Below are 27939 nucleotides of genomic sequence, written 5' to 3'. Positions count from 1 at the left end.
CTTCCTTGGTTGTGCACAGCAAATATAACACCTAGATGCACGTAAAAGCAATACAGCCGCGGTACCGGTCTCTTCATTTCTTCTGTCTTCAACATTTCTTTTCTTCGTCTGTCTCAAATATAATATTCTCTTTCAGTCGGAGGACTGACAATCATCACTTCCGGGTTATCCACGCTAATAGAAGGCTCGCGAAGTGTGTTCGGTGAATCAAAATTGAGCTCACAAACTTCGCTCGCTGCGAGGGGCATTGTAATCTCCCCACGGAAAATTACCCTCTACCACGCAATAATTAATAATGGTCAACCAAATCATCCACATTTATTTACGTTTGAAAAGAATCTGATCAGATTTTCTAGTAATATATGCGCCGACAGCTCGTCGACGCCAAGGTATTTTTCTAGTACGTTTATTCTTTGGAACAACAGAGGTACAGAAATGTATGCTCCATGGTTATTATAGAGAGAGAGAGGAACAGCTTCGGAAGTATCGGTTGGAAGATTGTCGGAGTGCTAAAGGAGATTTATTTACTCTTCTTCGCGCTAAAGCGAGCTAGGAAAGTTTGTGCCGCTAGCGTGATAGATAAAGAGAAAGAAAAACCTGTAAAAGAAAATTACATGAGACTTGGAACCAACAGAAAACGGAACATGTAGGGAAATGGATTCAATATACAATTTTCCTCAGAAATAAGGTTTGTGACCATTTTATTCTAGAGTGAATGACGAATGAGTTCTCTGTCTGAACCATTGATGATTGTCTGGGCCCTGTAATTAATTGGGAAGTTTCAGCTGTGACGAAGAGAGCCTGCAATCTCTGAGTTTTTTGAAATCGTCCAAAAAGGCTTCGTCCACATCTGAAATTTTAGATCTGTCGTAAACTGAACGAATTGTTCAAACGATCGATTTTCCCAACTGAATGCAGCGCTTAATAATAATAACAAATGTAAAGATCTTTTCTTGCAAGCCAGCCGCTGAATATTAAGACGAAGGGCTCCACCAGAGATTCTACTAGGCTGATTTCACGTAAATAATATATTTAAACTGTACACAGATAAAGGACAGAGAGAGAGAGAGAGAGAGAGAGAGAGAGAGAGAGAGAGAGTGAGAGAATCCTCCATTAGCATAATTGTTTCTCTGTCTTTTCACGGATCAGCCTAACTAGAAAACACGAAGCCCTGACTTTGTTGTACCGATTTCTGTGTGAGAGGGAAAGAGCGATAAAGGCGACAGATACACTTCTGTACAGACAAAACATTACACCAAGTTAGCGGCAAGCTGCATTCACATAGACTTTCATCAATTACAAAAGCAGAATAGAATTCATTATAACCTCTGATGTTTAGCCACATGTGGACCAATAGTGGGTCTCATGAAGCAGCACTGTTTAGCCGTCACAAAATAAAGCCTCGAAAATCAGTAAATAAAACTATTCTTCTACTGTTGCTCCGAATTGCATGTACTAACCGCCCTCTGCTGCGACAACGACTCGAAGCCTATTGGGTATTTGATTTTTCTCTTATTTTTCGGGCCTCCTTACCTCCCCTCCTAGCCCAACCTTCCTCTCCAGTTACGCCTTCATCGGCGAGCTTCTCTTCATATTTTTCATTTGTGCTGAATTGCTTTTTACCCTTCTTGCATATACACGTGTGTCATGTATTTTTTGGAGACTGCATGATTATATAACGTGAGTATTTCTTCTCTTAGCAAATTAAATATTACATATCTTGTTGTGAATTAATTTGTTTGTCCAGATTCAACTTACTGCGTTTCCTTAGAACTATATAAAATATATGTCTGTAAAAAAAAAACTTGAAACTTCTGTTGCAGCTAATGGGTTAAGGGATGGAAAAAAAACCTCTGCTGATGCTGCTTAGTATCGTGTGTAGCCTCCTTCGGCTTCCGCAACGGCTCGAAGTCTGTTGGGCATTGAGTCCACAACTCTAGCCACATAACTGGGAGATTCAAGTAACTCAATCCAAACGTCATGAATCACATTATAAAGGTCTGCGAATCGACGGTGACTGTTCCTTTTCCCGTATTACTCTGACCACTTCTGTCCAAATATTCTCAATGGGATTCATATCAGCTCCTTTAGGTGGAAATTCCATTACAGTAATATTACTATGGTCGTCGAAGCACCTCTTAACCACAGGTGCCATATGAATAGGTGAGCGATCTTGTTGGAACATGATCTGATCATCGCCAAATCTTGCTGCCACAGAAGGCAACATCACGTTCTCCAGAACTGATATTAAATTGCGCGCATCGAGTCTTCCTTCCACTTCCCACAGGTGCCCACACCCTTCGGCCGATACCCATGCCCATACCGTTACCGACTACCTGCCACTCCTTCGACAACTGCAAATAAATTTTGGATTATACCTAGCACCTTTTGGCATGTAGAAACAATTCATAAGATGATGACACCTTTCATCGTGAAGGATCTGCAATCGGTTCTGGGTGAAGTCACCTTGTATCACCAGTATCAGGGAAGTCTGTCAATTGTTGAATCGACTGTTGTTCGCAGCGTGTGACTGAACTTCGCGGCATCTCAAAGTGTTACTAAGCAGCACTCTGGCTCTGCCGGCCGTAAAAATTTGCTGCATAACGAAGGCAGCATGCAACAAATGTCCAACTTGCATGAAGTGTCTTACATGCTTGGACACGCAAACAGTAAGTATTCCAGTGCAGCTGCACAAAGGAGTAACTCCATCTGCATTACGTATATGAGACCCTCATTCAGATTTCGTTCTTCAGTGATGGTTGTTTATGAGAAGACTGCGCTGCGCCTGGTGTGGAAAAAGAAAAGTCTACCAGGTAATGTCGAAATTCGACAGCAGTATGATCTTGGTCTATGGATAACGAGGTTTTATGGTTCCGTGGTGTGCTCACGTTCGTCAGGATCACATGACTGTCATGCAAATGTGCAATCAGTGAGTTCAGGAGGGCCATACTCAGTCCCATGCAGGATCTCTACGACCCCACACGACTAGCGCCCAAGAGGACAGACACTTCATTCACTCGGCGATGTAGAATTGTACACGCACATCACGTACACTCGGTGACGGAATTGTCTACAACTCTTGCCATATCGTTATTCCCAATTGCACAGCTTTACTGCCACTATCACAGCATAACATGTAAGGTGACGAAGCGCAGCTGACGTATGGCCTACAGATTTAAAGTCGAGAAACCCTATGAGCACTATCAGACTGATTTACGAGGTGTGTGAGAAAAATAATGAGCCAGACAACACTGCGAGCGATCTGGTTATGCTGCATTGTTCTACTTGTACAGACAGGTCCTTTCACCTCTTCCAGATACTCAGCCCGAGTTTCAGCTGCGCACAGCCATCTTTGAAGTTGTGTTGTTGTTCTGCGTTACGGAAATGAAACAGGGGAGTTTATAGCTATCAATTTTTATGTTAAACTTGGGCATTTTCGTGTGTGACCTTTGAAAAGTTGAAACAGACCTATGGGGAACATTCTCTATCAAGAGCACAAGCTTCTCGCTCGCACAAGTCACAATTGGAAGGCCAAGAACACGTTGAGGATGAACCTCGCTCAGGGAGACATTCAACATCAAAAACCGACGAAAAATTCGAACGTGTGTTTGCTCTCGTGTGATTGAACAATAAGGAAGATGGGTGACCCATTAGACACTTTCGCCGTACATCAAATTGTGAGCAACGTTTTTCATACGGGAAAGGTTTGTGCCATAATGGTGCTAAAAAATTCACAACTGAGCAGGTTATCTACAAAATTTTCAGGCCCATTCCGTAGTTTCCTGTGCATGGTCAAGTTGACACTTTGAAATTTCGTTGTCTTACTTCTTCCAATTCCGTAGCACTGTTTGATATTAGGCTATCATCCACTGCTTACCTTGGAATCACTGTAATTTATTTTGCGTGCAATTTGATATGCATAACTTATTAGGTCACTATCATTCACATCCTGCAAATTGCATTAAGCTTCCTCCAAACACGCAGATACCAATTTTTGTGACAAGTGCGCCTTGTCCTCCCTTGAATATTCGTGTTTTTCTTACGCACTACATGTCATATTGCTGCGGACTTATTCCAGATCTGTTCATAATTGTTTTTTTTGCTGTGCTTCAGATTATCTTTCATGTACGTAATTATGCTTAGTACCCGCTTCTTCAACAACGATTGTCCTTTCCTACATTTCATTGGAGACGCGATTTATGGTTCCCCGTCCGACAAGGATGATGAACTACATAGCTCGTCAACTGTTTCAGTATCACTTCTACTACTTAAACACGTATCGTCATCGTTGTACTCGTCACGTACTTTGTCCGCATGTCGATTACGATTTCCTCTCTTTCCTATATGGAATGTCCCCCACGTCTAGCTCCACCTATGATTTCGCGTTCAAAGTCTGTCAATTACCGTAGTGCGGCCACAATCATGTCGAAAACCTTTTCACGCAATTCATCTGAGTACAAATGACAGTTTCATCAACGCACTGTCCTTTAATAAGAAAACAGATGCTGACAGGTGTGAAAATTGCCGAACTATCGGCTTAATAAGTCATAATTGCAAAATAGTAAGACGAATTCTTTGCATAAGGACGGAAAAACTGGTAGAAGCCGACTTCGTGGAAGATCAGTTTGGGTTTCGGAAAAATGTAACAACACGTGAAGCGGTACTGACGCCAGGACTTACTTTGAAGGATACTTTAAGGAAAGGCAAACCTACGTTTACAGCATTTGTAGACTTAAGCGAAAGCTTTTGACAAAGTTGACTGGAATATTCTCTTTGAATTTATAAAGTAAGAGGGGTAAAATACAGGGAGCGAAAGGATTTACAACTTGTACAGAAACCATAGAGGTTAAAACAGTCGAGGGACACGAAACAGAAGCAGGGAATGAGAAGGGAATGAGACAGGGTTTCAGCCTATCACCGACGTTGTTCAATCAGTACATTGAGCAAGCAGTAAAAGCAAGCAAACAAAAATTTAGAGCAGGAATTAAAGTTCAGGGAGAAGAAATAAAATCTTTAGGGTTTACTGATGACATTAAAATTCTTTCTGAAACAGTAAAGGACTTGGAAGAGCACTTAAACGGTATGGACAGTGTCTTGAAAGGGGGATACGAGAAGAACATCAACAAAAGCAAGACAAGGATAATGGGATGTAGTCGAATTAAATCCTGTGACGTTGAGGGAGTTAGATTAGGAAATGAGACACTTAAAGTAGAAGATGAGTTTTGCTGTTTCAACAAAATATGAAGCAAAATAACTGATGATGGCCGACGTAGAGACGATGTGAAATGTAGACTGGCAATGGCAAGAAAAGCGTTACTGAAGTAGAGAAATTTGTTAACATCGAACTCTTGCCTGAAGGTATTTGTCTGGAGTTCAGCCATGTCTGGAAGTGAAATGTGGACGATAAACAGTTTAGACAAGAAGAAAATGGAATCTTTTGAAATGTGGTGCTACAGAGCAATGCTGAAGATTAGATGGGCGGATCACGTAAGTAATGAGGAGATAATGAATAGATTTGATGAAAAAAGAAAGTTGCAGCTAACCTCACTAGAAGAAGGTCTCGGTTTATGAGACACATTCTGAGACATCAATGGATCACGGATTTAGTGTTGGAGGGAAGTGTGGGTGGAAGATGGGGGAGGGGTAAAAATCGTAGAAAGAGACCAAGAGATGAATGCAGTAAGCACATTCAGAAGAATGTAGGTTGCAGTAGTTATTTGGAGATGAAGAGTCTTGTATATATGGTTCTCGGGCGAGACGTCGGATGTCATAGTGAAAACTCCACAATATTTCATCAGAGCAACTGGCCGACATCTTCAGATGCAACGAACACACTGCTAAGGCATGACTAGAGCCCCCTATTTATGCCAGTCTTAGCCAGAAAGTGCGCATGCGTGGAGGCGCCAAAATTCGATGGCCAATAGCGACGATATCGACCGATAGCTGGAAGGACAGCAACGCCACCTGCAAGATGAAACCGTTTACCACAAGAAGAGAACAACGAAGTTCGTAGGCGATCTGTATACAATCCAGCTGACGAACCTTTGCCTGACGCGGCGGTATCGATCTTGGAGAAGAGACTGAACGTCGCACCCACGCCGAGGACACAACCTGTTTTGGGCATCATTAGTGCCGTCGAACAAGGCATCCTAAAACTTCCCAGGGAAACTGCCAAGGAGATTCGGCGGGAGACTTGCCGTGCTCTAACAGGGGCTCAAGTGCCTAAGAACAATATAACAGCTGCAGAGAGGTCAGTGGTTCGATCCCTATGAGAAGAGCCTTATATTGTGATTTTACCGGCGGATAAGAGAAATGCGACTGTTATCCTCTCCACGTCAATGTATCTGAGCAAGATGCACCAGCTTTTGGACGACTCTGCATATCGCTTACTAAATAAGGACCCCACAGCCCAAATTCAGTGACAAACTTTGGAGCTCCTCAAATACAGCACGATCTCCGATGTAGTTGCTAAGAGACTACGTACACAGGCGCTCGTACCTCCCAGGCTATATGGACTGCCCAAAATTCACAAGGACAATGTGCCACTGCGGCCTATTGTAATATTGGGGCACCAACGTATAATCTCGCGAAACATCTGGCAGCGCAACTGAGCCCTTTAGTAGGAAAATGTGAGCATTATATCCGTAACTCACAAGACTTTATTCGTCGGCTCAGGAACTTACGACTTTCACCATCAGATATACTCGTAAGTTTTGACGTATTCTCACTTTTTACTCGAGTACCATTGCAGGAATCGTTGTTGCTCATTAGCGAGAAGCTGGATGGGGAACTTTTAGACTTATTCAAACATGTGCTCACCTCGTATTTTTTATTCAATGGATAATATTTGGAACAGACTGACGGCGTCGCAATGGGTAGTCCCCTGTCACCCATTGCGGCTAATCTTTTTATGGAAGACTTCGAGGAGAGAGCACTCCGGTCATCGGAATTGAAACCTACGTGTTTTTGGCGATATGTGGACGACACGTTTGTTATCTGGCCTCACGGCACCGCATCACTGAATGTATTTCTCGAACATCTTAACTCGCTTCATCCCAACGTCAGGTTCACTACGGAGATGGAGAAAAACGGCGAACTTCCATTCTTGGACGTGTTGGTACGGAGAAAAGAAGATGGCACGTTAGGTCACTCAGTGTACCGTAAACCAACACACACGGACTTATACTTGCAGGCCACCAGCTGTCACCATCCTTAGTAACGAAGTGGCATACTTAAGACGTTGGTTCACAGAGCACGAGCCATATCAGACTCAGACAGCTTACCCAATGAGCTACTCCATCTGTGTACCACTTTCCAACAAAATGGATATTCCGAACGGGAGATTCGCCGTGCCTTACACCCGAAGCGGCTTACCCAACGTGAGGAACTGGAAGAAGGCGAAGAACAAAGAGGAATGGTCATCTTGCCCTACATCGGCGGTGTCTCTTCAGAAATAGTAAGATTATTGAAGAGGCATAAAGTTAAATGTGTCTTTCGTCCGCCGGCAAAAATTAGAGCTCTCTTGGGCTCATCTAAGGACAGCCTTGGCCTAAGAAGACCCGGTGTTTACGATATTCCTTGTAGCTGCGGCATGTCGTACATCGGACAAACTTGTCGCACTGTAGAAGAGAGATGTACTGAACACCGACGCTACACTCATCTGGAGCAACCAGAGAAGTCTGCAGTGGCCGAGCATTGTCTCAGTACAGGCCATTCTATGAATTATCAACACACCAAAACTCTCGAGTCGACGAGTTCGTACTGGTACAGTGTTATTAAGGAAGCAGTGGAAATACGTAACTAGACGAATCTTGTAAACAGAGACACGGGATTTCAGCTCAGTACAGCCTGGGATCCAGCAGTGGCCATATTGAAGTCGCATCGAGCAGAGAGGAGTACTATTGGTCATACGACGGATGACGATTCGCCAGCAACATAAGTATTCTGTTGACAACGGGAGGATAGTCACGCGCCTTACGCGGACGCGCATCTTTTCTTGCGGCTTCCGACAGAGCAGCGCAGAGCAGCAGCGGCAGCCTCCGCGCGTGCGCCGAAGTCTTTGGTTCTTAACATTGCAGGTGGCGTTGCTGTCCTTCCCGCTATCGGTCGATATCGTCGCTATTGGCCATCGAATTTTGGCGCCTCCACGCATGCGCACTTCCTGCCTAAGACTGGCAGAAATAGGGGGCTCTAGTCATGCCTTAGTCCTTCGTGAAGCTCCTGTCTCTTTCCTCTCCACCCTGGCCAGGCTCTACAATGTAGTCCTGTCCACCGGTTACTACCCCGACCTGTGGAAAACCTCCCGTATCCTGATGTTCCTTAAACCTGGCAAACCGCCGTCCGCCGTCTCCTCCTACCGTCCCAGCAGCCTTACCTCGGTCTTCAGCAAGGTCCTGGAATCTATCCTCACCCGCCGCATCCACCAGCATCTCCGCCAGCACCGCCTCCTTACCGTTACCCAGTGTGGCTTTCGGCCGTCCTTCTCTTCCGACGATCTTCTCCTTCACCTCACTCATCTCCTTTCCGACCAGCTTAATTCCCGTCGCTCCGCAATCTTCCTCTCCCTGGGCTCGAACGGGCTTATGACCGCGTATGGCATTCTGGTCTCCTCTTCAAGCTCCAAACCTTCGCCCTTCCCATTAACTACGTCCGTCTGATCGGCTCCTTTCTCTCCCACCGTCCTTCCTATGTCACCATCCATAACACCGACTCCTACACCTTTTTCCCCTCCGCCGGTGTGCCCCAAGGCTCCGTCCTCTCCCCCCTTCTGTACCTTTTGTATACGGCGGACATGCCGCCGCCGTCACCCCCCGTCCACCTCCTCCAGTTTGCCGATGACACCGCCTTCCTTGCCCTTGCCCCCACCCTGCCGCGCTCCCAATACCTTCTCCAATCCCATCTTCACCGGTTCACCGCTTTGTGCAACCAGTGGTTGCTCAAGGTCAATCCCTCCAAAACCCAGGCGATCATTGTAGGCAAAATCACCTCTTCCTTCTGCCTCATTGATTTCTGTCTCACCATCTATGGCCGTCCTATCGCCCTCACTCCCACCCTTAAGTACCTTGGCGTCACCCTCGACCATCGCCTCTCCTGGACTCCCCATCTCTGGACAATCCAAGCCAAGGCACACTCCCGTCTCCTCAAGCTCCTTTCCGGCAGTACGTGGGGTCTGGACCCCTCCACCATCCTCCACACCTATAAATCCTTCATCCGCCCTATCCTTTGTTACGCCCATCTGGCCTGGATTTCCGCCCCCCCTACCTTTTATAAATCCCTCCAAATCCTTGAATGCCATGCCCTCCGCCTCGCCTATCGCATCCGTCTCCCCTCCCCCACGCGGATCCTGTATGATCTCATCCCCTTCCCCCACCTCCTCCTCTTCCTTGAAAGGATACAGATCCTGTACACCTCCCACAAACTCGATCCTCCTCATCCGCTTGTCTCACCAATCCTCTCCCACCCCCACCCGCTGCCACACCTGTATTCCCACGTCCCACCCGGTCTCCATCTCTCCACCCTCCTTACCCTCTCCGAAGGTGGCTTCCGCCAACTCCCCCTCCCTGATGATGTCCTCCTCCCCTCCTATCAAGTTTGATCCTCCCCCCGACTTCCTGTGTCCTTTCCTTTCGGCACCTCCCTCCCTTCTCTTCCCTTCCCTTCCCTTCCCTTCTCTTTCCTTTTCCCCTGTCCCCTCCCTCCTCCCCTCTTCCCCCGGACTCCCCCTCCCCCTTCCTACCTTCCCCCTATCTCCCCTGCCCTTGGCATCTGCTCTCCCCTCTCCCATCCCCCCTCCTCATCTCTTGGCAGGTCCCCGGACTCGTACACGGTTAGTGAACATTCGCACGCCGGATATCAACGCCTCATGTTCTATGTGTGTCGTCGTTTTGTGCTTAAATGGTTCAGTGTTATTCGTTTTCGTGCACCTACGTTCACGTGTGACAATATTCGTCTCTGTCCAAGTGTCTGAACAAATTTTATCTTCGACTCTACGCCCGTGAACGGCTCCATGTATTTTAAAAAGTGTTTGTCTCCGTTTCTATGTCCACCATGTTTTTTCTCTCGATGTCTTCATTTGTATCTTGTGTGTTCTCTGAGGCCAAAGAGCGGCGTAGCATGCTGGTGCTGGCCTGCCTGTTAACAGGTTTGAAAATAACAATAAAGAAAGAAAAAAAAAACATGCCTTAGTGTGTTCGTCGCAGCTGAAGATGTCGGCCAGTTGCGCTGATGAAATATTGCGGAGTTTTCACTATGACATCCGACGTCTCGCCCGAGAACCATATATACAACATGTCCGTCGGGAAAGCCTCAAGCAACACATGAAGAGGCTTGCACGAAATAGTGTAGCATGGAGAGCTGCACCGAGCCAATCTTCAGACTGAAGACCACAACAACAATGTGATACTACCACCGTCTACGTATGTACACATCGCTGTCCCATAACTTTTGTCTCCTCAGTGTATACTACACTGTACGAACTCAGTCAGAAGATAGCAGACAGTGCGATTGCTATACACTGAACCAGTTGAAATAGCTGTTTATATTTTAAACGGTTATTATTGGGTGAAAATGGGTACATTCACACGAAAGTCTATCGTCAGGAAGCAAATCACTTGCTGCTAATGGCTATTTCAAGTTATTAATGTCGACAATCGAGCAATAACGCCACCATTACAATGCCAACACAAAATCGTTTAATAGTGATACTTGCTCTTACCATTTGCCCTGTGGTCCCGTTTCGCAGCAAAACCATCACAAAACTTTTCACAAACATTCTGCTCTCATCTTCACCTTATCTGGTACTCCTTGTGATATATGTCCCATTTTTCACAATATTTCTTCACCTTTTCAATAAACAATCAACGACCAAACCGGCAGCTTCCATGGCAGGCCGACAGCAACTGTTGCTATGGTTACGAACAAGTGTGTACCGCCAAGGGCCCCGCTACCAGGGGGAAGTGATCGAATGTTTCTCTTTCAATAAAAATGATTTAAAAGTCGGTATTACGAAGGTTTTTAACAGGGTCTGAACTAGAACTTTTTATGAGTACTTAAAACCGCCATTCTCTATCAAAACTACTCCATACTCCCTGGTTTGCCCTCGACCCAACAAAGTATCTTATGGTAACTCTTGTATACCACCCGATTCTCGCGTAAGACAACTTCTTCGCGGGAAAAATGACGTGATCGTTGTGAGGCAGCAGTGACTGGCGATTACAATTCTCTCGCGTGTCTTCCTGGTGAATTCATAGCTCTTCGCAGTTGTATCTTGCAAGCACTAACTAATGCGTCGTACGAGTTAAACTGAGAACATTCTTTGTACTCGGTATTTCGGAGAACATTATCAGGTTCGCATGGATTAAGCTAGTCTGAGGATATATCTGCCTACCTGAGAATGTCCTCAGCGTGAGTATTGTAAACAAAGGACATTCTCCGCTTTCGTATGAATAAAAGTAGAGAAGTGTCTCACAAATGGAGAACGTCTGCAGATTTTTGAAGCGACCTCAATATCATACTTCGAGCTGAGTAAGTTATGTTGTGGCTATTACATAGTATTTTTAGTGAAAACGGCAGAATTTATGGAGCTCGAAAGGCAGAATAATTGGCCAAATGCGAGTAATATTCGCGCACTGAGGCTTCGGTGCAAACTTAATTAGGTATCTCTATATATAGTTCATCGATCCTAGTAATCTAGAAGCTCAATGATTATTGGCTGTTTCCGATGTAGATGCTGCCAAGATATTGGTCCAGGGAATTACTAGACCGAATCAAAATCTCTACAATGGTTTCACAGACTCAGCACTGTTAAAAATATTCGCAAAAAGTTTTGCACTCGAACGTATTCGTACTTTTATTGCTGAGAAAGAAGGAGACAGTGGCACTGGGAAAGAGATGCAATAGTAATAAATACTGGAACCTAGAACAGGGGTTGTGGTAAAAGAATAACGAAGGAGACAATGGCGATGTGAGAGAAAGAGAGGGACTCAGTGACAGAACAGTGCTAGGGAAAGAGTGAAGGAGACAGTGCCAGTGAGAGAGGAATAAAGAGAAGGAGAAAGTGAAAGTGGGTGAGAGCCAGTGATAATGAGAGACAGACTGTATGACAATGACGAAGAAAAGAGAGTGACAATGTCGAGAAAGAGCAACATTGGAAAGGAATGGATCAGATAGTAGCAGTAAGAGAGAGCAAGAGGTGACAGTGACAGTGAGACGTAACTGTAGTGGTAGGACAGAAAGAAGGAGACCCTGGCTGTGAGACAGGAGACAGTGACGGAAAACCACAATGAGATAATGACAATATGTTACCCGAGAGCGCTAAGGCGCTGCTTCCTGGACTCGGGTAGGCGCGCCGGCCCCGGATCGAATCCGCCCAGCGGATTAACGACAAGGGCTGGTGTGCCGGCCAGCCTGGTTGTGGTTTTTAGGCGGTTTTCCACATCCCACTAGGTGAATACCGGGCTGGTCCCCACGTTCCGCCTCAGTTACACACGTCGCCATCATTTGAAACACGTCCGCACTATTTCACGATTTACACTCGATGTAGACAGCTGGGGTACACTGATTCCGTCCTGGGGGTACAGGGTGGCGGCAGGAAGAGCATCCCGCCACCCCTAAAACTAACCTTGCCAAATCCGTTGTATCCACGCCGACCCTGCGATCGCTGCGGGACTGTGGCGTAAGCGAAAGAAAGAGAGAAAGTTAGGCGAATTTAATGAGTGAGAGAACGACTTGTAGTGATGGAATAATTGTAAGCGGGACAGTAAGGGGACCTTGTGGGAGTGAAATGTGAGTTACACGTTAGAAAGAGAGCGAATATGTTCGCATGCCAAAATATTTGGGTAAATTTTTAGTGGTGCTGAGGAAGGTGGAATGAGGCAGCTGGTATACCACTTTTCAGTCAAAGTCTATTAAACAGGAGCATATTCGTCTTTTTTGTGCTCGAATTGAAACATTTTTCTGCTGGTCTATCTTGCTAAGCACCTGCCCCTATCCAGGGGCAAGGGGCAGTAGCAGATAGCTTATCTAACGGCTTCCAGGGACATCAAAAATTTTATTTTAATTGTTTCTGTAGGCACTAGCATTGGTTCCGGAAACAATGATAGTATGAAAGCTAAGTCGCTGTGTTCGTGCACAGCATCAAGAAATCAGTAGATGCAGGGGCCCAGGTAAATGCTGTGTTCGTTGACCTCCAGAAGGCATTCGATAAAGGTCCGAGCGTGACCTAGTGAGCAAAATATGAGAATACGTGATTCGATTTAAGAGTTTCTAGCAAACAGAACAGAGCATGTCACTCTGAAAGGAGAGAAGTCTACAGACGTAAAAGTAACTCTGCGCGCGTCCCATGCAGGATGGGACAAATGAAAGGGGACTGGTCGAGTTGTTACGATTGGAAGTGAGTGTATGCACGTATCCACACCCCATGAGCGTACACCACGTGTGTGCCCGACACGTGGTCCACACGTGGTTCAGAGTGTAGTTCGGGCTGCGTCAGTGTGAGTGGAGCGGGCAGAGGGGACGAGGGTGCTCACAGAGGAGCAGCGGGTATTCATGTGGAAAGCTGCGTGACAACAAAGTAGTGGAAACGGTGTGGTCAGTTGTTTGCTGCGAAGTTTAATGGTGCCAGAGAGCCAGCAAAGAGTGCCATGCAAGTCTTAGTCCGAAAATGGCGTCAGAGAGGATCCGTTTTGAACAAGTCAAAAAACATTGTGAAATATACCCGCACACCAGAAAATGTGCCTCACGTTTACCAGAAAATACTTCAGAGACCTACCAAATCAATCCGATACATGTCGCTAGAGATCAGCATATCATTTCGATCATGCAGACGAATATTCCACCTGGACCTGTTCTCTCAGTAACGTTTATTTTCCCCGCCCTGTAGAACCACTATTTTTCACAATACGTGTATAAATAACCTAATAGATAACGTCGGAAATTCCTTATGGTTTTTCGCGGATGACGCTGTTGTGTACAGAGAAGTCACGACGTTAAAAAAGTGTAGTGAAGTGCTGGAAGGCCTGGAGATGATCGACGTTTTGTGCAGAGAGTGGCAATTGTTTCTCAACATGAACAAATCCAAAATTTTGCGGAAACATGTGCAGAAAGAGCGTTTACTGCATGTTTACACAACTGCAGAAGAATCACTGGAAGTAGATGCTTCCATAAAATACCTAGTAGCACGTGTACGGAAAGTTTTGATGTGGAGCGACCACATAAAACTAATCACGAATAATGCAAAGTACATTGGAAGGAACCTCAGAAAATGCAGTCTGTCAACAAAGAATGTGGCTTACAAAACACTCGTTCGACCAGTACTTAAATATCGCTCGTTATTGATCTGTACCAGATAGGAATGATAGAGGGAAGACAGAAAATCGGAAGAAGAGCAGCGCGTTTAGTTGAGATGCTCAGCCAACTCCTGTCGCAGACAACGCAAGAGAGACGTTCTGCATCACGGTATGGTCTACTGTTTAGCTTCCGTGGGAGTGCGTTAGTAGAAGAGTCAGCTAGTATATTGCTTTCTCCTACGTCCATCAAGCGCAAATACCATGAAGATAAAATCAGAGAGAAATTCGAGTCCATACGGAGGCATAACAGCAACGGTTCTTCCCGCGAACCATATACGAATGGAATAGAAAAAGGTGGGCGTGACACTGGCACACAAAGTAACCTCCGCCATACACCGTAAGATGCCTTGCGCATTATAGATGTAGATGTACATGTGGATTTCATATAAGTAGTGGTCGAATTTTTAAATGTAAAATGTAGCGACAATCAAAAGATTAAGAGGCTATAATCTTAGATGAAAAGTTAAACACAGTAAGTTCATTACTGCTCGCCCCGTTGGCCCTGGGGTCTAACGCGCGGCTTCCCGGATTGGGAAGGAGCACCGGTCCCCGGCACGAATCCGTCGCGCGGATTTTTGTCGAGGTCCGGTGAGCTGGCCAGTCTGTGGATGGTTTTTAGGTGGTTTTCCATCTGCCTCGGCGTATGCGGGCTGGTTCCCCTTATTCCGCCTCAGCTTCACTATGTCGGCGATTGCTGCGCAACCAAGTTCTCCACGTACGCGTACACCACCATTACTCTACCACGCAAACACAGGGGTTACACTCGTCTGGTGTGAGACGCTGCCTGGGGGGGTCCACCAGGGGCCGAACCGCACAATAACCCTGAAAGAGTGGTTCGGTGTGGGGCGGAGGAGGGGTGAAGTGGACTGCGGTAGTCGTCGTGGGGTTGCGGACCACTGCGGCTGCGGCGGGGACGGAGCCTCTCCGTCGTTTCTAGGTCCCCAGTTAACATAACATAACAGAACAAGATCATTATTACAGTTACAAACTGTGTATACGTCCTGAGGCAGCGTAACTCACGGCGCGCAAAATATCCAGACAATATTAATCCAGTATTTATGGATGAGAACATTTAGCGAGGTCCAACAAACTTCAGCCATAATTTCAAACATTTTCCCACTGAAACCTAATCCCCCCCCCCTTCCACACACACACACACACTCGCACACACACACACACACACACACACACACACACACACACACACACACACAAACACACACATCCATTATAAATAAATGGATAAGTTTATCACTTAGTACGTTTTCGCTGTTCAAGTTCAGGATCAAGCATAATGTTTTGATTTATTACTTCTTTACTGCTGCTTCTACTTGCTACACATTTTTTCAGGCAATATTCAATGTCTCTCAAAAATATAGCATTCTATGACATGATTCAGGAATCGTGATGTCACACACACTGAGATGCATGAAAAATTAGTTGTTAATTAAAGGGGAGGGCAATTTGTCGAGACGGTACTCACTGAGTTTTGGTTTTGACTTTTCATTAGTGTGTGGATGAATAATTCAAAACTAATAAAACTAACATACACTGACAGGAAAAACATCGCAACACCAAGAAGAAGTTGTACGACATAAACGAAAGGTGGTAGGCATGTTTCTACATCTAAAAGAAGATGTCTATTCAAATTGCACACCAGTCCAGGAAAAGTGACGCTAGTAGCGCCACTATGAGGTCATGAATCAGGTATTTTATGCGCACTGTAACAGTAATGGGCATTAATTATCTTTGATACTGGGCGTGATGAGTTGATGTCAGTCAACAATGCCTTTAAGGCGACAAAGATGCCATTATCAATGAAATCGTGTAATAGGACTGCGAGAAGCTGTATGTTCCTTCTGCTATATCGCAGAAAGACTTGGCAGGAATGTAACCACTGTACATTATTGCTGGCAGCGGTGGTCACGAGAATGTATGGTCGCAAGAATACCGGGCTCCGGACGACCACAGGGCAGTATCGAGAGGGGAGACATCGTGTTTGGCATACGGCTCTGGCGCATCGTACTGGAACTCCAGCTGCATTCTGAGCAGCAGTTGACACCACAGTGACACAGCGAACTGTTACAAATCGGCTACTTCAAGAACAACTCCGAGCCAGATGTCCCATAGCGTGTGCATTCCACTGACTCCAAAACCACCGCCATTTGTGAGTTGGAGGGCGGGGTGGAGGTCTGTTGCGTTTTCCCATGTCAGCTGGTTCTGTCAGTTATGGAATTGTGTTGGTTAGAAGGAGGTCAATTGAGGGCCTGCAACCACCCAGTCTGCGTTCTAGACGCACTGGCTCTACACCTGGAGTTATAAACTGGGATGCAATTTCGTGACAACAGGATCAATCTCGTGGCTACCCAACTCACTCTGACAAACTTTGTACGTCAGTCTAGTGATTCGATCTGCTTTGCTGCCATTCATGAACAGCAATCCATGGGAGGTTTCCCAACAGGATAACACCCGCCTACATACCGCTGTCCTAACCTAACATGATCTGCAGAGTGTCGACATGTTTCCTTGGCCTGCTCGATCTCCAGATGTGTCTCCATTCGAGCGCATATTGGACATGATCGGATGACAACTCCATCATCATCCACAACCAGCATTCACCGACTCTGCCGGCCGGAGTGGCCAATCGGTTCTAGGCGCTACAGTCTGGAACTGCACGATCGCTACGGTCGCAGGTTCGAATCCTGCCTCGGACATGGATGTGTGTGATGTCCTTAGGTTAGTTAGGTTTCAGTAGTTCTAAGTTCTAGGGGACTGATGACCACAGCAGTTGAGTCCCATAGTGCTCATAGCCATTTGAACCATTTCACCGACTCTGTGTTGATCGCCCAAGTGCAACAGGCATGGAATTACATCCCACAAACTGACATCTGGCACCTATATAACACCATGCACACACACGTTTCCATCTTGCATGCAGCATTCTGGCAGTTACACCGACGTCTGACATTTGCAATGGCTTATCTTGCGCTTACAGTAAACTGCTACCTTGCAAAGTTAATCACTTAAATATGTTACCTAGACAAATGTAGCGGGTGATCAAAAAGTCAGTATAAATTTGAAAACTTAATAAACCATGGAATAATGTAGATAGAGGAGTAAAAATTGACACACATGCTTGGAATGACATAGGCTTTTATTTGAACAAAAAAAAAGAAGTTCACAAAATGTCCGACAAATGGCGCTGGACAGCATAACGTCAGTGACTGCGCATGACAATCGTGTATAAAAGGAGCTGTAATGAGAGAGAGAATCAGATGCACCAGCAGTCGCAGCATGTTGACGTTACCTGAAAAGGCGCTTTTAGTGAAGCTGTATTATCAGAATGGGGAATGTGCTAGTTCAGAGTTACGATCCTATCGCCATACGAAGAGGATTCGAATGGGTAAAGGGTCCGTTGACAAATGTAGCTGTGGCGAGAATGATTTCGAAGTTCGAAGCCACGGGTTGTTTAGACGATAGACCCCGTAACGGCCGACCGAGCACAAGGCGTAATGCTGCTGAGACAGTTCAGAAAGAAATGGAGACAGTAGCGGGTTTGTCTATGCACGGGGAAGTCAGCGCTCATGCAGTCGTACGTCGCACCGGCGTTCCGTACACTACTGTTTGATTGGCAGTTAGGTGCATCCTCCGATGCTATCTGTACAAATATTAATTCTTTCATTAGCATTATCACGTCTCCTGTTCTTTGTATATAAAGAAAATGGCTTATCAGTAAGTACAACAGCTGTACCATAATTCCTGTCGCCCTTAACTCCAATTGAACAGGTACGATAACAAATAATGTCTCTATCATAATAGGACTCCAAACCTAATTGAGGCTTATCACTGCCCCTTACAATAGCAATAGTTAACCAACTATTACCAGTTACAACCTCTGTAGTTGTACAAGAGAAATTAATCTTAGCTCCTACAAAAGTAATAGGTCCATTTAGTAGCTCTTCTTGTGCTACATTATTAGAAGTAAGACTAAATGTATCCACAGTCTTGTACACAGGCATTCTTGATCTTCTTGTATATATTCTCCTCCTGTATGGCTATATGGCTGTGTGCGCCGCCATATTGGCGGGTGACCTTGAACGAGTTTCGCTCGGCCGCCGCTAGAGCTCGGAGGATCGCGCTATAGTTCTAACTAAGCGCGATCCGCTGGAAAAAATACTTTTCCGGCCGCCATGTTGGATTATCAGCGCGGTACTTCCTGCCGCGCCCAGTTTGGCGGCACTTATCACTACGAACTTCCGCAGTACAGGCAACTGCACGCTCATTCCACTCGAGGCAGCCGCACTGAGCACACAGCCATGCCGTACAGGAGGAGAAGATATACAAGCAGATCAAGACTGCCTGTGTACAAGACTGTGGATACATTTAGTCTTACTCCTAATAATGTAGCACAAGAAGAGCTACTAAATGGACCTATTACTTTTGTAGGAGCTAAGATTAATTTTTCTTGTACAACTACAGAAGTTGTAACTGTTAATAGTTGGTTAACTATTGCCATTGTAAGGGGCAGTGATAAGCCTCAATTAGGTTTGGAGTCCTATTATGATAGAGACATTATTTGTTATCGTACCTTCTATATGGCTGTGTGCGCCGCCATATTGGCGGGTGACCTTGAACGAGTTTCGCTCGGCCGCCGCTAGAGCTTGGAGGATCGCGCTATCCATCGGCATCATGAACTGTTACCTGGCAATTTAGTGAAGCGGAGGGCATTTGCGGTGTGGGCGTTTCAAAAGATGGCGAAAGACGACGATTGGTTGAGTAACGTGTTGTGGACCGACGAAGCTCAATTCATGCTCCGAGGGTCTGTCAACGCCCACAACTGCAGAATTTTGGCTACCGAAAATCCTAGAACTGTCGTGGAATCTCCATTGCACTACGAGAAAGTCACAGTATGGGTTGGATTTACCACATCTACCGTTATTGGGCCTTTTTCCTTCGAGAAAATGCGTGATTCTGGTTTTGTAACTGCTACCGTGACGGGTGAGAGGTACGCTGATATGTTACAGAATCGCATCATCCCCAGCCTGGCTGATAAACACCTGCTGGAACGTACGATGTTTATGCAGGTTGACGCTCCACGTCATATTGCTAACGCGTGAAAGATCTCTTGCGCTCAGTCGCCACTTTCGTCATGCTTGACCTCCCAGGTCCCCAGACCTCACTCCGTACGATTATTGGCTTTGGGGTTGCCTGAAGTCGCAAGTGTATCGTGATCAACCGACATCTCTAGGGATGCTGAAAGACAACATCCGACGCCAGTGCCTCACTATAACTCCGGACATGCTTTACAGTGATGTTCGCAACATTATTCCTCGACTACAGCTATTGTTGAGGAATGATGGTGGACATATTGAGCATTTCCTGTGAAGAACATCATCTTTGATTTTTCTTACTTTGTTATGCTAATTATTGATATTCTGATCAGATGAAGAGCCATCTGTCGGACATTTTCTGAACTTTTGTATTTTTTTGGTTCTAATAAAACCACATGTCATTCCAAGCATGTGTACCTCTCTATCCACATTATTCCGTGATTTATTCAGTTTTCAAATTCATACTGACTTTTTGGTCACCCGGTATATTATTCCCGAAGGTTCATTATTCTACACTAATTATTTTTTGGTGTTGTGATTTCTTCCGTCAATGTAATTATGGTTCTGAGTCTTAAAGGTTTTACATGTTTAGCGTCAGTTATTTGACACATTAACTACTTTGTAGAGTTTAAAGCTATTTTGTGCACTCTTCTTTAAAGGATCGAGGGGGGAATTACTGGTTTACTACTGAACCGCGCAAGAAAATGACGCTGCAAGCTCGAGATAATAAATCTCTCGAGTCCATCGAGCCTTAAAAACACACCACTTGCTCTGAAAACTCACCCAAGCAGGAGCGTGGTCCCAATCCGAAAGGTGTGAACGCTTGCATCGAGGTGCGATCCTTGTTGTCTGATGAGAAACGTTCAGGGTCAAAGACGTCCGGCTCTGGGAAGTAGCGAGGGTCGCGGTGCAAGCCGAAGATGGAGACGACCGCTGTGGTGCCGGGCTGCAGCGTCACGGAGCGGCCGGCAGCTGTCGTCAGGGGGTAGGCCGCCGTGCACGTCTTCTCCAGGTGCCCTCCAGGAGGGAACAGCCGCAGCGTCTCTGCACATGCGCGGGCATGGGTCTTTCTGTGACGTCACACTCAGTGGTTGCCGAGCTTATCTTCACAGAGCATATTTCAAATTAGAGGTAATGACAGAAAGTGCGGGCGGAGGGGAGGGGGGGGGGGGAGGGGATGATATCTCAGGGAACGTTTCCATTCGTGTTCAGCTGGCATTCGCTAGAGTTCGTTCGCGTTCGATTGGCATTCGCTAGCGCTCGTTCGTATTCCACTGGCTGTCGGTCTTTTAGAGAACAATCAAAGGAGCTATACGTGCTCTCCACTTCACCGCTAGCACTCTCATGTCTACTTCTTTTGTTGACATGAATTGCGTGAGTGATGGACAGGTGTGAAGAGACTGTAATCTTACTGATAGAAGACAGTACAGCACATGGACGAAAATATCGAAACAGCGCGATAAATGCGTGCTTCAACATAACTGCTGATACTAGCCAAGCTTCCAGGTTCCCTGTTGAATTTGAACAACCGTTCAATGTCCTCAATACGTTGCAAGTACCAGCCGTGGTAAGAACAGTGTTCTGTGTAGTAGTGAGTCGGAGATAAGTGACTTAGAAAGTGGGCTAATTGTTGATGCTCGCATGCCGGCTGCTTCCGTAACCAAGGCAGCTGAAGTTTTTGAGTTCCAGTGGCACCATATCGAAGTTTATACCATATACAGGGAAAACGGAAAAACAACGCAGAGGAAAGTACGTGTTCAGTAACTGTGGCAGGCGGTACTTGAAGAGGATGGTAACGAAAAAATAAGAGAGCGACAGGTGCAAAAGTCCCTGCAGAAGTCAATGTCGCGTTCGCTTTTCTATCGCATCAAAACAAAACAAAGAGAGCTCCATAAGCTGCGAGTGCAGGACGAGCTGGAATTCCGAACTACTTATCAGTGGTGCAAGTGCCAGTAACAGGAAAACGTGCTGTCGAAGACATAAGACCTGGACTATGCAGCAAAGGAAGAAAGTCATTTGCTCAGATGAGTCTTCTTTCACATTGTTTTCATCTCTGTCTAAGTTTTTGTACGAAGAATGAAACATGGCGAGGGTTCGGTGGTGATTTGGGCAGTCATTTCACGGTATTCCATGGGCCTCATGTTTGATCTAGAAGTTCGCAACTATTATGTGACAATTTTGGCTGATCACGTCCATATGGTGGTACAGTGGCTATTCCTCAGTGATGGTGCAGAGCCAGCCGAGGTGGCCGAGCGGTTCTAGGCGCTACTGTCTGGAACCGCGCGACCGCTACGGACGCAGGTTCGAATCCTGCTTCGGGCATGGGTGTGAGTGATGCCCTTAGGTTGGTTAGGTTTAAGTAGTTCTAAGTTCTAGGGGACTGATGACCTCAGAAGTTTAGTCCCATAGTGCTCAGAGCCATTTTTTTGATGGTGCTGAGTTGCAAGACAATAGGACCCCTGTTCACATAGCTCTCATCGTTCAAGACTGGATCTGCGAGCACGAGGACAGATTTTCTCCTCTGCCCTGGTCATCACAGTCACAACACCTGTAAATTATTGAGAATTTCTGGTCTGCTTTGGAGAGAAGTGTGCTTGGTCGCTGTCCACTTCCACTGTCGTTTCCTGTACTTCCCACTACTGTTCAGGAAGCTTGGTTTAAAATGCGCTTGAGAATCATACTATACAAGCATTTGTCCTCTCCGAGACGAATGGAAGCTGTTTTGAATGCCAACGTATTACACATGGTAATACGGTTTTGGTGTTTCCATATTTTTGTGTCCGCTCCCTGCACTTATTGTTGTGTCTAGACAAGACAGCCTAGACACAATGAGAGGAAGCCGACAGGCACGCGCTAAGCCAAAGCAGGGTGCGTGAGGTCTGAAACAGGATACGTAATGAATGCTATAAAGAAAAGTACGTAGCTTCTGGAATACTTAACTTTAATCCATCCTTTTGGTACATCTGGAGATTGTGGCGATACAAGTGAGACTCTTTAGATACATGCAATGTTACTAATGGCGCCTTGCTAGGTCGTAGCCATTGACTCAGCTGAAGGCTATTCTAACTATCTGCTCGGCAAAGGAGCGAGGCTTCGTCAGTGTAGTCGCTAGCTACGTCGTCCGTACAACTGGGGCGAGTGCTAGTCAGTATCTCGAGACCTGCCTTGTGGTGGCGCTCGGTCTGCGATCTCACAGTGGCGACACGCGGGTCCGACATGTACTAATGGACCGCGGCCGATTTAAAGCTACCACCTAGCAAGTGTGGTGTCTGGCGGTGACACCACACTTATAATAGGTGCTTCAGGGATACAAGAGGAAAAGGTATATGAAAGAATATGTACTATTATAGTGAATAAAATTAAAACTGTACGAACAAACACATCATTTGCATCCCTTGGTTAGGTTAGGTTGGATCAGGTTATATTTTTGATGACAAAAATGGTTTACATGGGTTCAAGATATGAAACAAACAATTGCGTGACTTTATTATAGAAGTTAATTTGTAGTGAGTTGTGTATTAACTTGAAGGCTTCACCAGACTCTTACCTGTGCAGTCTCCATCACAGGTTAGGAATACCTTATGAATATGTTGTATTAAGCAACCCGCCAGTGATTTATATAATGTGTTCAACTATTGTAGGAAATCGGAATAACATGACAATGAAAGATGATTTAGCCAAAGGAGATAAAAAATACAAATCAGGCTAGTAAAAGATGAGAAGATGGACTTTCAAAGATAAAACAAAAGAAACAATCAATGAACACGAATTGTTTGTTATACAAAACTACAGTTACGTAACTTTTGTGTCAGAATTTTTCATAAATGATTTATAGGTGTAAGTCATACAGTTACCCGCCAGGTTAGCCGAGGGCGCTAATGCGATGCTTTCTGGACCCAGGTAGGCGCGCTGGCCCCAGATCGAATCCACCCGGCGGATTAACGATATCCGGTGTGCAGGCCAGCCTTGATAGGATCTTTAGGCGGTTTTCCACATGCCAGTAGGTGAATACTGGACTGGTCCCATGTCTGCCTCAGTTACACGACTCGCAGACATTTGAAAACATTTGCACTATTCCATATGTTACACTAGACACAGACAGCTGGGGGACACTAATTCCGTCCCAGGGGGTATGAGGTGGCGAAAAGAAGGGCATTTGTCCACCCTCTGACACTAACATCGTCGCATCCATAGTAACAGGGCCGACCCCGCGTTGAAGTGGGACAAAGGCCCAAGAAAACGATGGTGATAGGGTGTAAGTCATACAATTACACTGAAATGATCGCTGTATCCCACGTACAGAGTGTCCCAGGAGGGAAGCTCAGTATTCACCGATGTGATAGGAACGATCATTCGAAGCAAAAATACTCGTGCAAACATGGGCTCTAAAATGCATACGTTAAGAGCTATGAGCACTTGTTAACAAGTGCTCATTGGTCTTAAAATACGCACGTCATCCCACGTTTGCTGAACATTTTCTTCTTGTTTTGCTTCGTACTACCACCTCTCTAAATATGGAAATCAAAGAGTTTGCAGTAGGATAGATGTGTTCCACCGTACTGAAGATTAATATGTGCTCCTAGTTCTTAAGGTATGCATTTGACAGTCATGTTTACTCGACTTTTTTCTCTTCGATTGATAATTCCCGTGGTATCCCTGAATATTGACAGTTCCTCTTGGGATACTCTGTATACCACATTCTCTATGGGGACCGGAGGAGAGGGGGGGGGGGGGGGGGGAATTGTGGTTCTACTGCCAATACAAATTAAAGCTTCCACAACATTTGCATCGCTAATTCAAAGAACTTTTAGTAAAGAACGATATTTAAAGAATTATGAAGACGTCCTGTAATTGAGAATATCTCTTTAAAATGGGTTATTATCTCGAATAATCGCAAAATTTCAAATGAAAATTACTACGCATGACAATCACTGGCTATATTCAGATCGAAAAAGGAAGGAGAAATTCAGCCACAAGCACAGTGAGAACGTGTTTTTCTCAGAATGCTTCTAAGTCAAACACTGCTTTTATGACCGTAAGATGGCTAATAACACTCGAAAGTGCAAATATACTTTCGAAACTTCATATGATTTTGCGAGATGATAAACCAATATAAAAGAATGAAAGCAGTTCATCACTGCGGATACAAAGTTAAAAGAAACTGTGTCGTTCAAGCCTCTGAAAGCTTGTCAAGCTTCTCGACAAATATTGGATAGTGCAGCAGAATTTGAGGGGATGATGCTGGATAGTAGAAGGAGAAGATTTGTCAACAAGCACCAATCGTCTTTAATAGATTGCTGGTTGTCCTTTCAGACATTTGCTGTGTGTTGAAGTTTTTACTATAACCTTAGACGTTTATATTAATAGAAACTAAATATTCGTTTCCAACCATTAGTTCCTTACGTGAGGGTAACCAGTTTGGAATACTCTACGGTTTGTGTACTTTTGACTCTCTAGGTTCGGACTGCCCTGTATCATAAAGCTACGTGTGCTTTGCGAAGACAAAGGTGGTATGCGTAGAAGCAGGTAAGGCAGGCGCTGACCTGAGATGACCATGTCCAGATAAGTGGCCTCTTGGATGACGTCGTAGCCGAGCTGCCCTCCGTGCTTGCTGAGAGCTTCCTGCAGCTCCTGCCGCAGCCGCTGCTGCACGTCTGGGTGGAGCGCCAACTCGTACAGCACGAACGACATGGCCGTGGAGCTGGTGTGCACGCCGTCCGTCATGAATGTCGTTACTTGCGCCGCTATGTCCAGGTCCGTGAAGACTGCAATGGCAGGACATTGTGAGCTACGTGACACATTAGTTTTCCAACAGACAAAGTATGAAACGGCAGAATGAAGTCAACGCCTGCTTTGATCTGAAATTTCTTTATGTGTACGGGTTGTTCGAAATTAATGGGGCAAAACGACACAGTTGACAGTTCAAGACACTAGGAGCAAATTGTACTTCGTAAACATGGTAAACGAACGGTCTATGAAATAATCGCTAATTTGTGGCCATCGGTCTTCATTCTATGTAAAACTGTCCTCGTTAGGAAAATACCGATAGTTTAAAAGAGTAACTGCGTGGTAGTCGGTATAAATACTGTTGCTACTAATGAAAGTGCAAGGCAGTTCTACTAGTGGTTTAGTACATTACAGTTACATGTTGCAATCACAGTACTCTCGCACCTGTTAAGGAAGGCGATAAGCGACGCTGAAGGCTGTGTCGGTCCTGCAGCTGCATGCAATACCGTATCCTGAATGAGTTTCCAATAATTTCGATTGCTTTTCTGTTTCTTGATAAACGTTTACAGCTGTCTAGTAGAATATTTCGTCGTGTTCTCTCATAGTCGCAGCAAAATTTGCCGACTTTCTGTCAGGTTATATGACACACCCTGACGCTGCTCGAATGGAGTATCCTTAAGTAATCCTGGTCCATGAGGCAGCTGCGCTTCTGCCGAAATATACAGTAATTTTTTCACATCTCTACGATTTTCGTAGTTAGGAAGAGCTGAAAGGTAACTGTATAAAGATGGTAACTGTTCTTTCGGACATGTCCGAAAGAACAGATACCATCGGTGACCATGCGGCTCTCTTTGAATCAAATGATAATTAAATCAAGAGCCTAAGCTGTCGACAGGTGTTGATATACATCAACGGGGACAGTTGAAAGCATGTGCCCCGACCGGGACTCGAACCCGGGATCTGCTGCTTACATGGCCACCGAGGGCACAGAGGATAGTGCGACTGCAGGGATTTATCCCTTGCACGCTTCCCGTGAGACTCACATTCCCAACTGGAATGTCCACACACTACATTCGTAGTGCCCTGCCCATTACACTCATTACTCATGGCAGACAATCTTACCGAGTCCCGTGGTGGATACACAGGCATTGCCCGAACTCTTACGGGCTGGATACACACGCACTGCCCGAACTCTTACGGGACTCGGTAAGATTGGCTGCCGTGATTAATGAGTGTAATGGGCATGGGCACTACGAATGTAGTGTGTGGACATTAAGTTGGGAATGTGGGTCTCATGGGGAGCGTGCAAGGGATAAATCCCTTCAGTCGCACTATCCTCTGTCCCCTCGGTGGCTCAGATAGATTGAGCGTCTGCCATATAATCAGGACATCCCGGGTTCCAGTCCCAGTCGGTGCACATATTTTTAAGAGTCCCCGTTGATGTATATCAACGCCTTTCGACAGCTTAGGCTCTTGATTTAATTATCATATCATTGAAAGGTAACTGTCGTATTTGCCGTGTCGAGTTTCAAGAAGTCTTGGCCATGAACTCGAATGTAATTGCGAACTTGATAAATGTACTCAGCCTCTGTAGTATCGATACAGTTATATTCTTTGTCTGTTCTTGAGAGCACACTTGTTGGTCAGAGAGGTTTCTTTTGAAGAGAGTAGCAAAGTTGAGTGTGTAAGACTGGCTATGTACTCGGTTTGAAAAGGATGGAAGCTGGTCTGCCGTGTAGTGGAGGCAGCATTATTTAAGAAGAATTTTGTACTAACATATTTTGAGTAAAGAAAACGAGGTTATATCAGTAGAAGAATGTTAAAACGGGAAATTTCAAGGTAATATTTGTAAGTGTGTAATTTCGACTGTTGGAACATTGCGTACGGCTGAAGTTTGCTACATAAATATTATAATGCAGTATATGGTTTTATATAATTTTGTCTTATAATTGAAACAAGTGTCAAGGAATGTAATCGTGCACAGGAAAATTATTAAGAAATATGTTGCTAACTTATCTAGTTGTGAGAACTTCATGAAAATGTGTGTAGCTGTTCTGGCTTAATGAAGCATAGTTTAACTTGGAGTCTTCTTCTCATTTATCAGTCGTTTAGTTTAGTGTCTCATTTTTTCTTTCTTTACCTTTATGAATGAGTTCTGTAAGTTCGCATTGCACATCGCGAGTTGTGTGTTCTAGAATCATTTTTATAGAGAGTGATAAGATACCGTCTTGCATTGCGCATCACAAGTACGGTAAATGAAATTAGATTTTTGATAGTTTCATCATTATCTTAATAGTAACAGGATGCAGAATACACGAGCGTTCCGTGCGCACAGATAAGCCAACAAATTGAACCATCATCACAATTCATGTGCACTGTAAGGTACAATAATTGTTGGAGTGTATTTGTAAAATTACCATTTCAGAGGTTTTAAGTCAGTTAAAGATTTCAGAAATATGGTATCTTGTGAGTTTTCAAGCAGTTTTATCAGAAAGACAGGTGCTTTAAGTGTTATGTTCATTTGCTGTGTAATTAAATGAACAATTCTGGTAGAGTCATTGTTTGTAAGATCACAGATAAAGATTAACAATATTCAGGAACAACATTTTAATTTGAGTCACTTGTTTTGCAGTCAGATAGCGTACGTAAATTTCGTCGAAAACGAATTACTCTCTCACGTACAAGTTGTTTGATGTACTGGCTAGTCTGGATTTCCCATTGTGTAGCATGAGCATCACATACGTGCCGTCAAAATT

At 45.1% G+C, this 27939-nt stretch overlaps 1 protein-coding gene across 2 annotated transcripts in view; it reads right to left on the bottom strand.

Annotated features, from left to right (window-relative positions):
• LOC124804932 (cytochrome P450 6j1-like) overlaps nt 1-27939 on the bottom strand; it is a 176169-nt gene that overhangs the window by 32013 nt on the left and 116217 nt on the right. For both annotated transcript variants that reach the window (XM_047265309.1, XM_047265310.1), the window contains exons 7-8: nt 25000-25221; nt 20240-20500 (exon numbers count right to left, since the gene is read on the bottom strand). In XM_047265309.1, the coding sequence (XP_047121265.1) occupies nt 20240-20500; nt 25000-25221 (483 nt within the window). The remainder of the gene's footprint in view (nt 1-20239; nt 20501-24999; nt 25222-27939) is intronic.

Source organism: Schistocerca piceifrons, chromosome 7, assembly GCF_021461385.2.
Source record: "Schistocerca piceifrons isolate TAMUIC-IGC-003096 chromosome 7, iqSchPice1.1, whole genome shotgun sequence".
Lineage (NCBI taxonomy): Eukaryota > Metazoa > Arthropoda > Insecta > Orthoptera > Acrididae > Schistocerca > Schistocerca piceifrons.
Note: the sequence above shows the minus strand (reverse complement) of the source record. Positions and strands in the feature narration are given on the sequence as shown.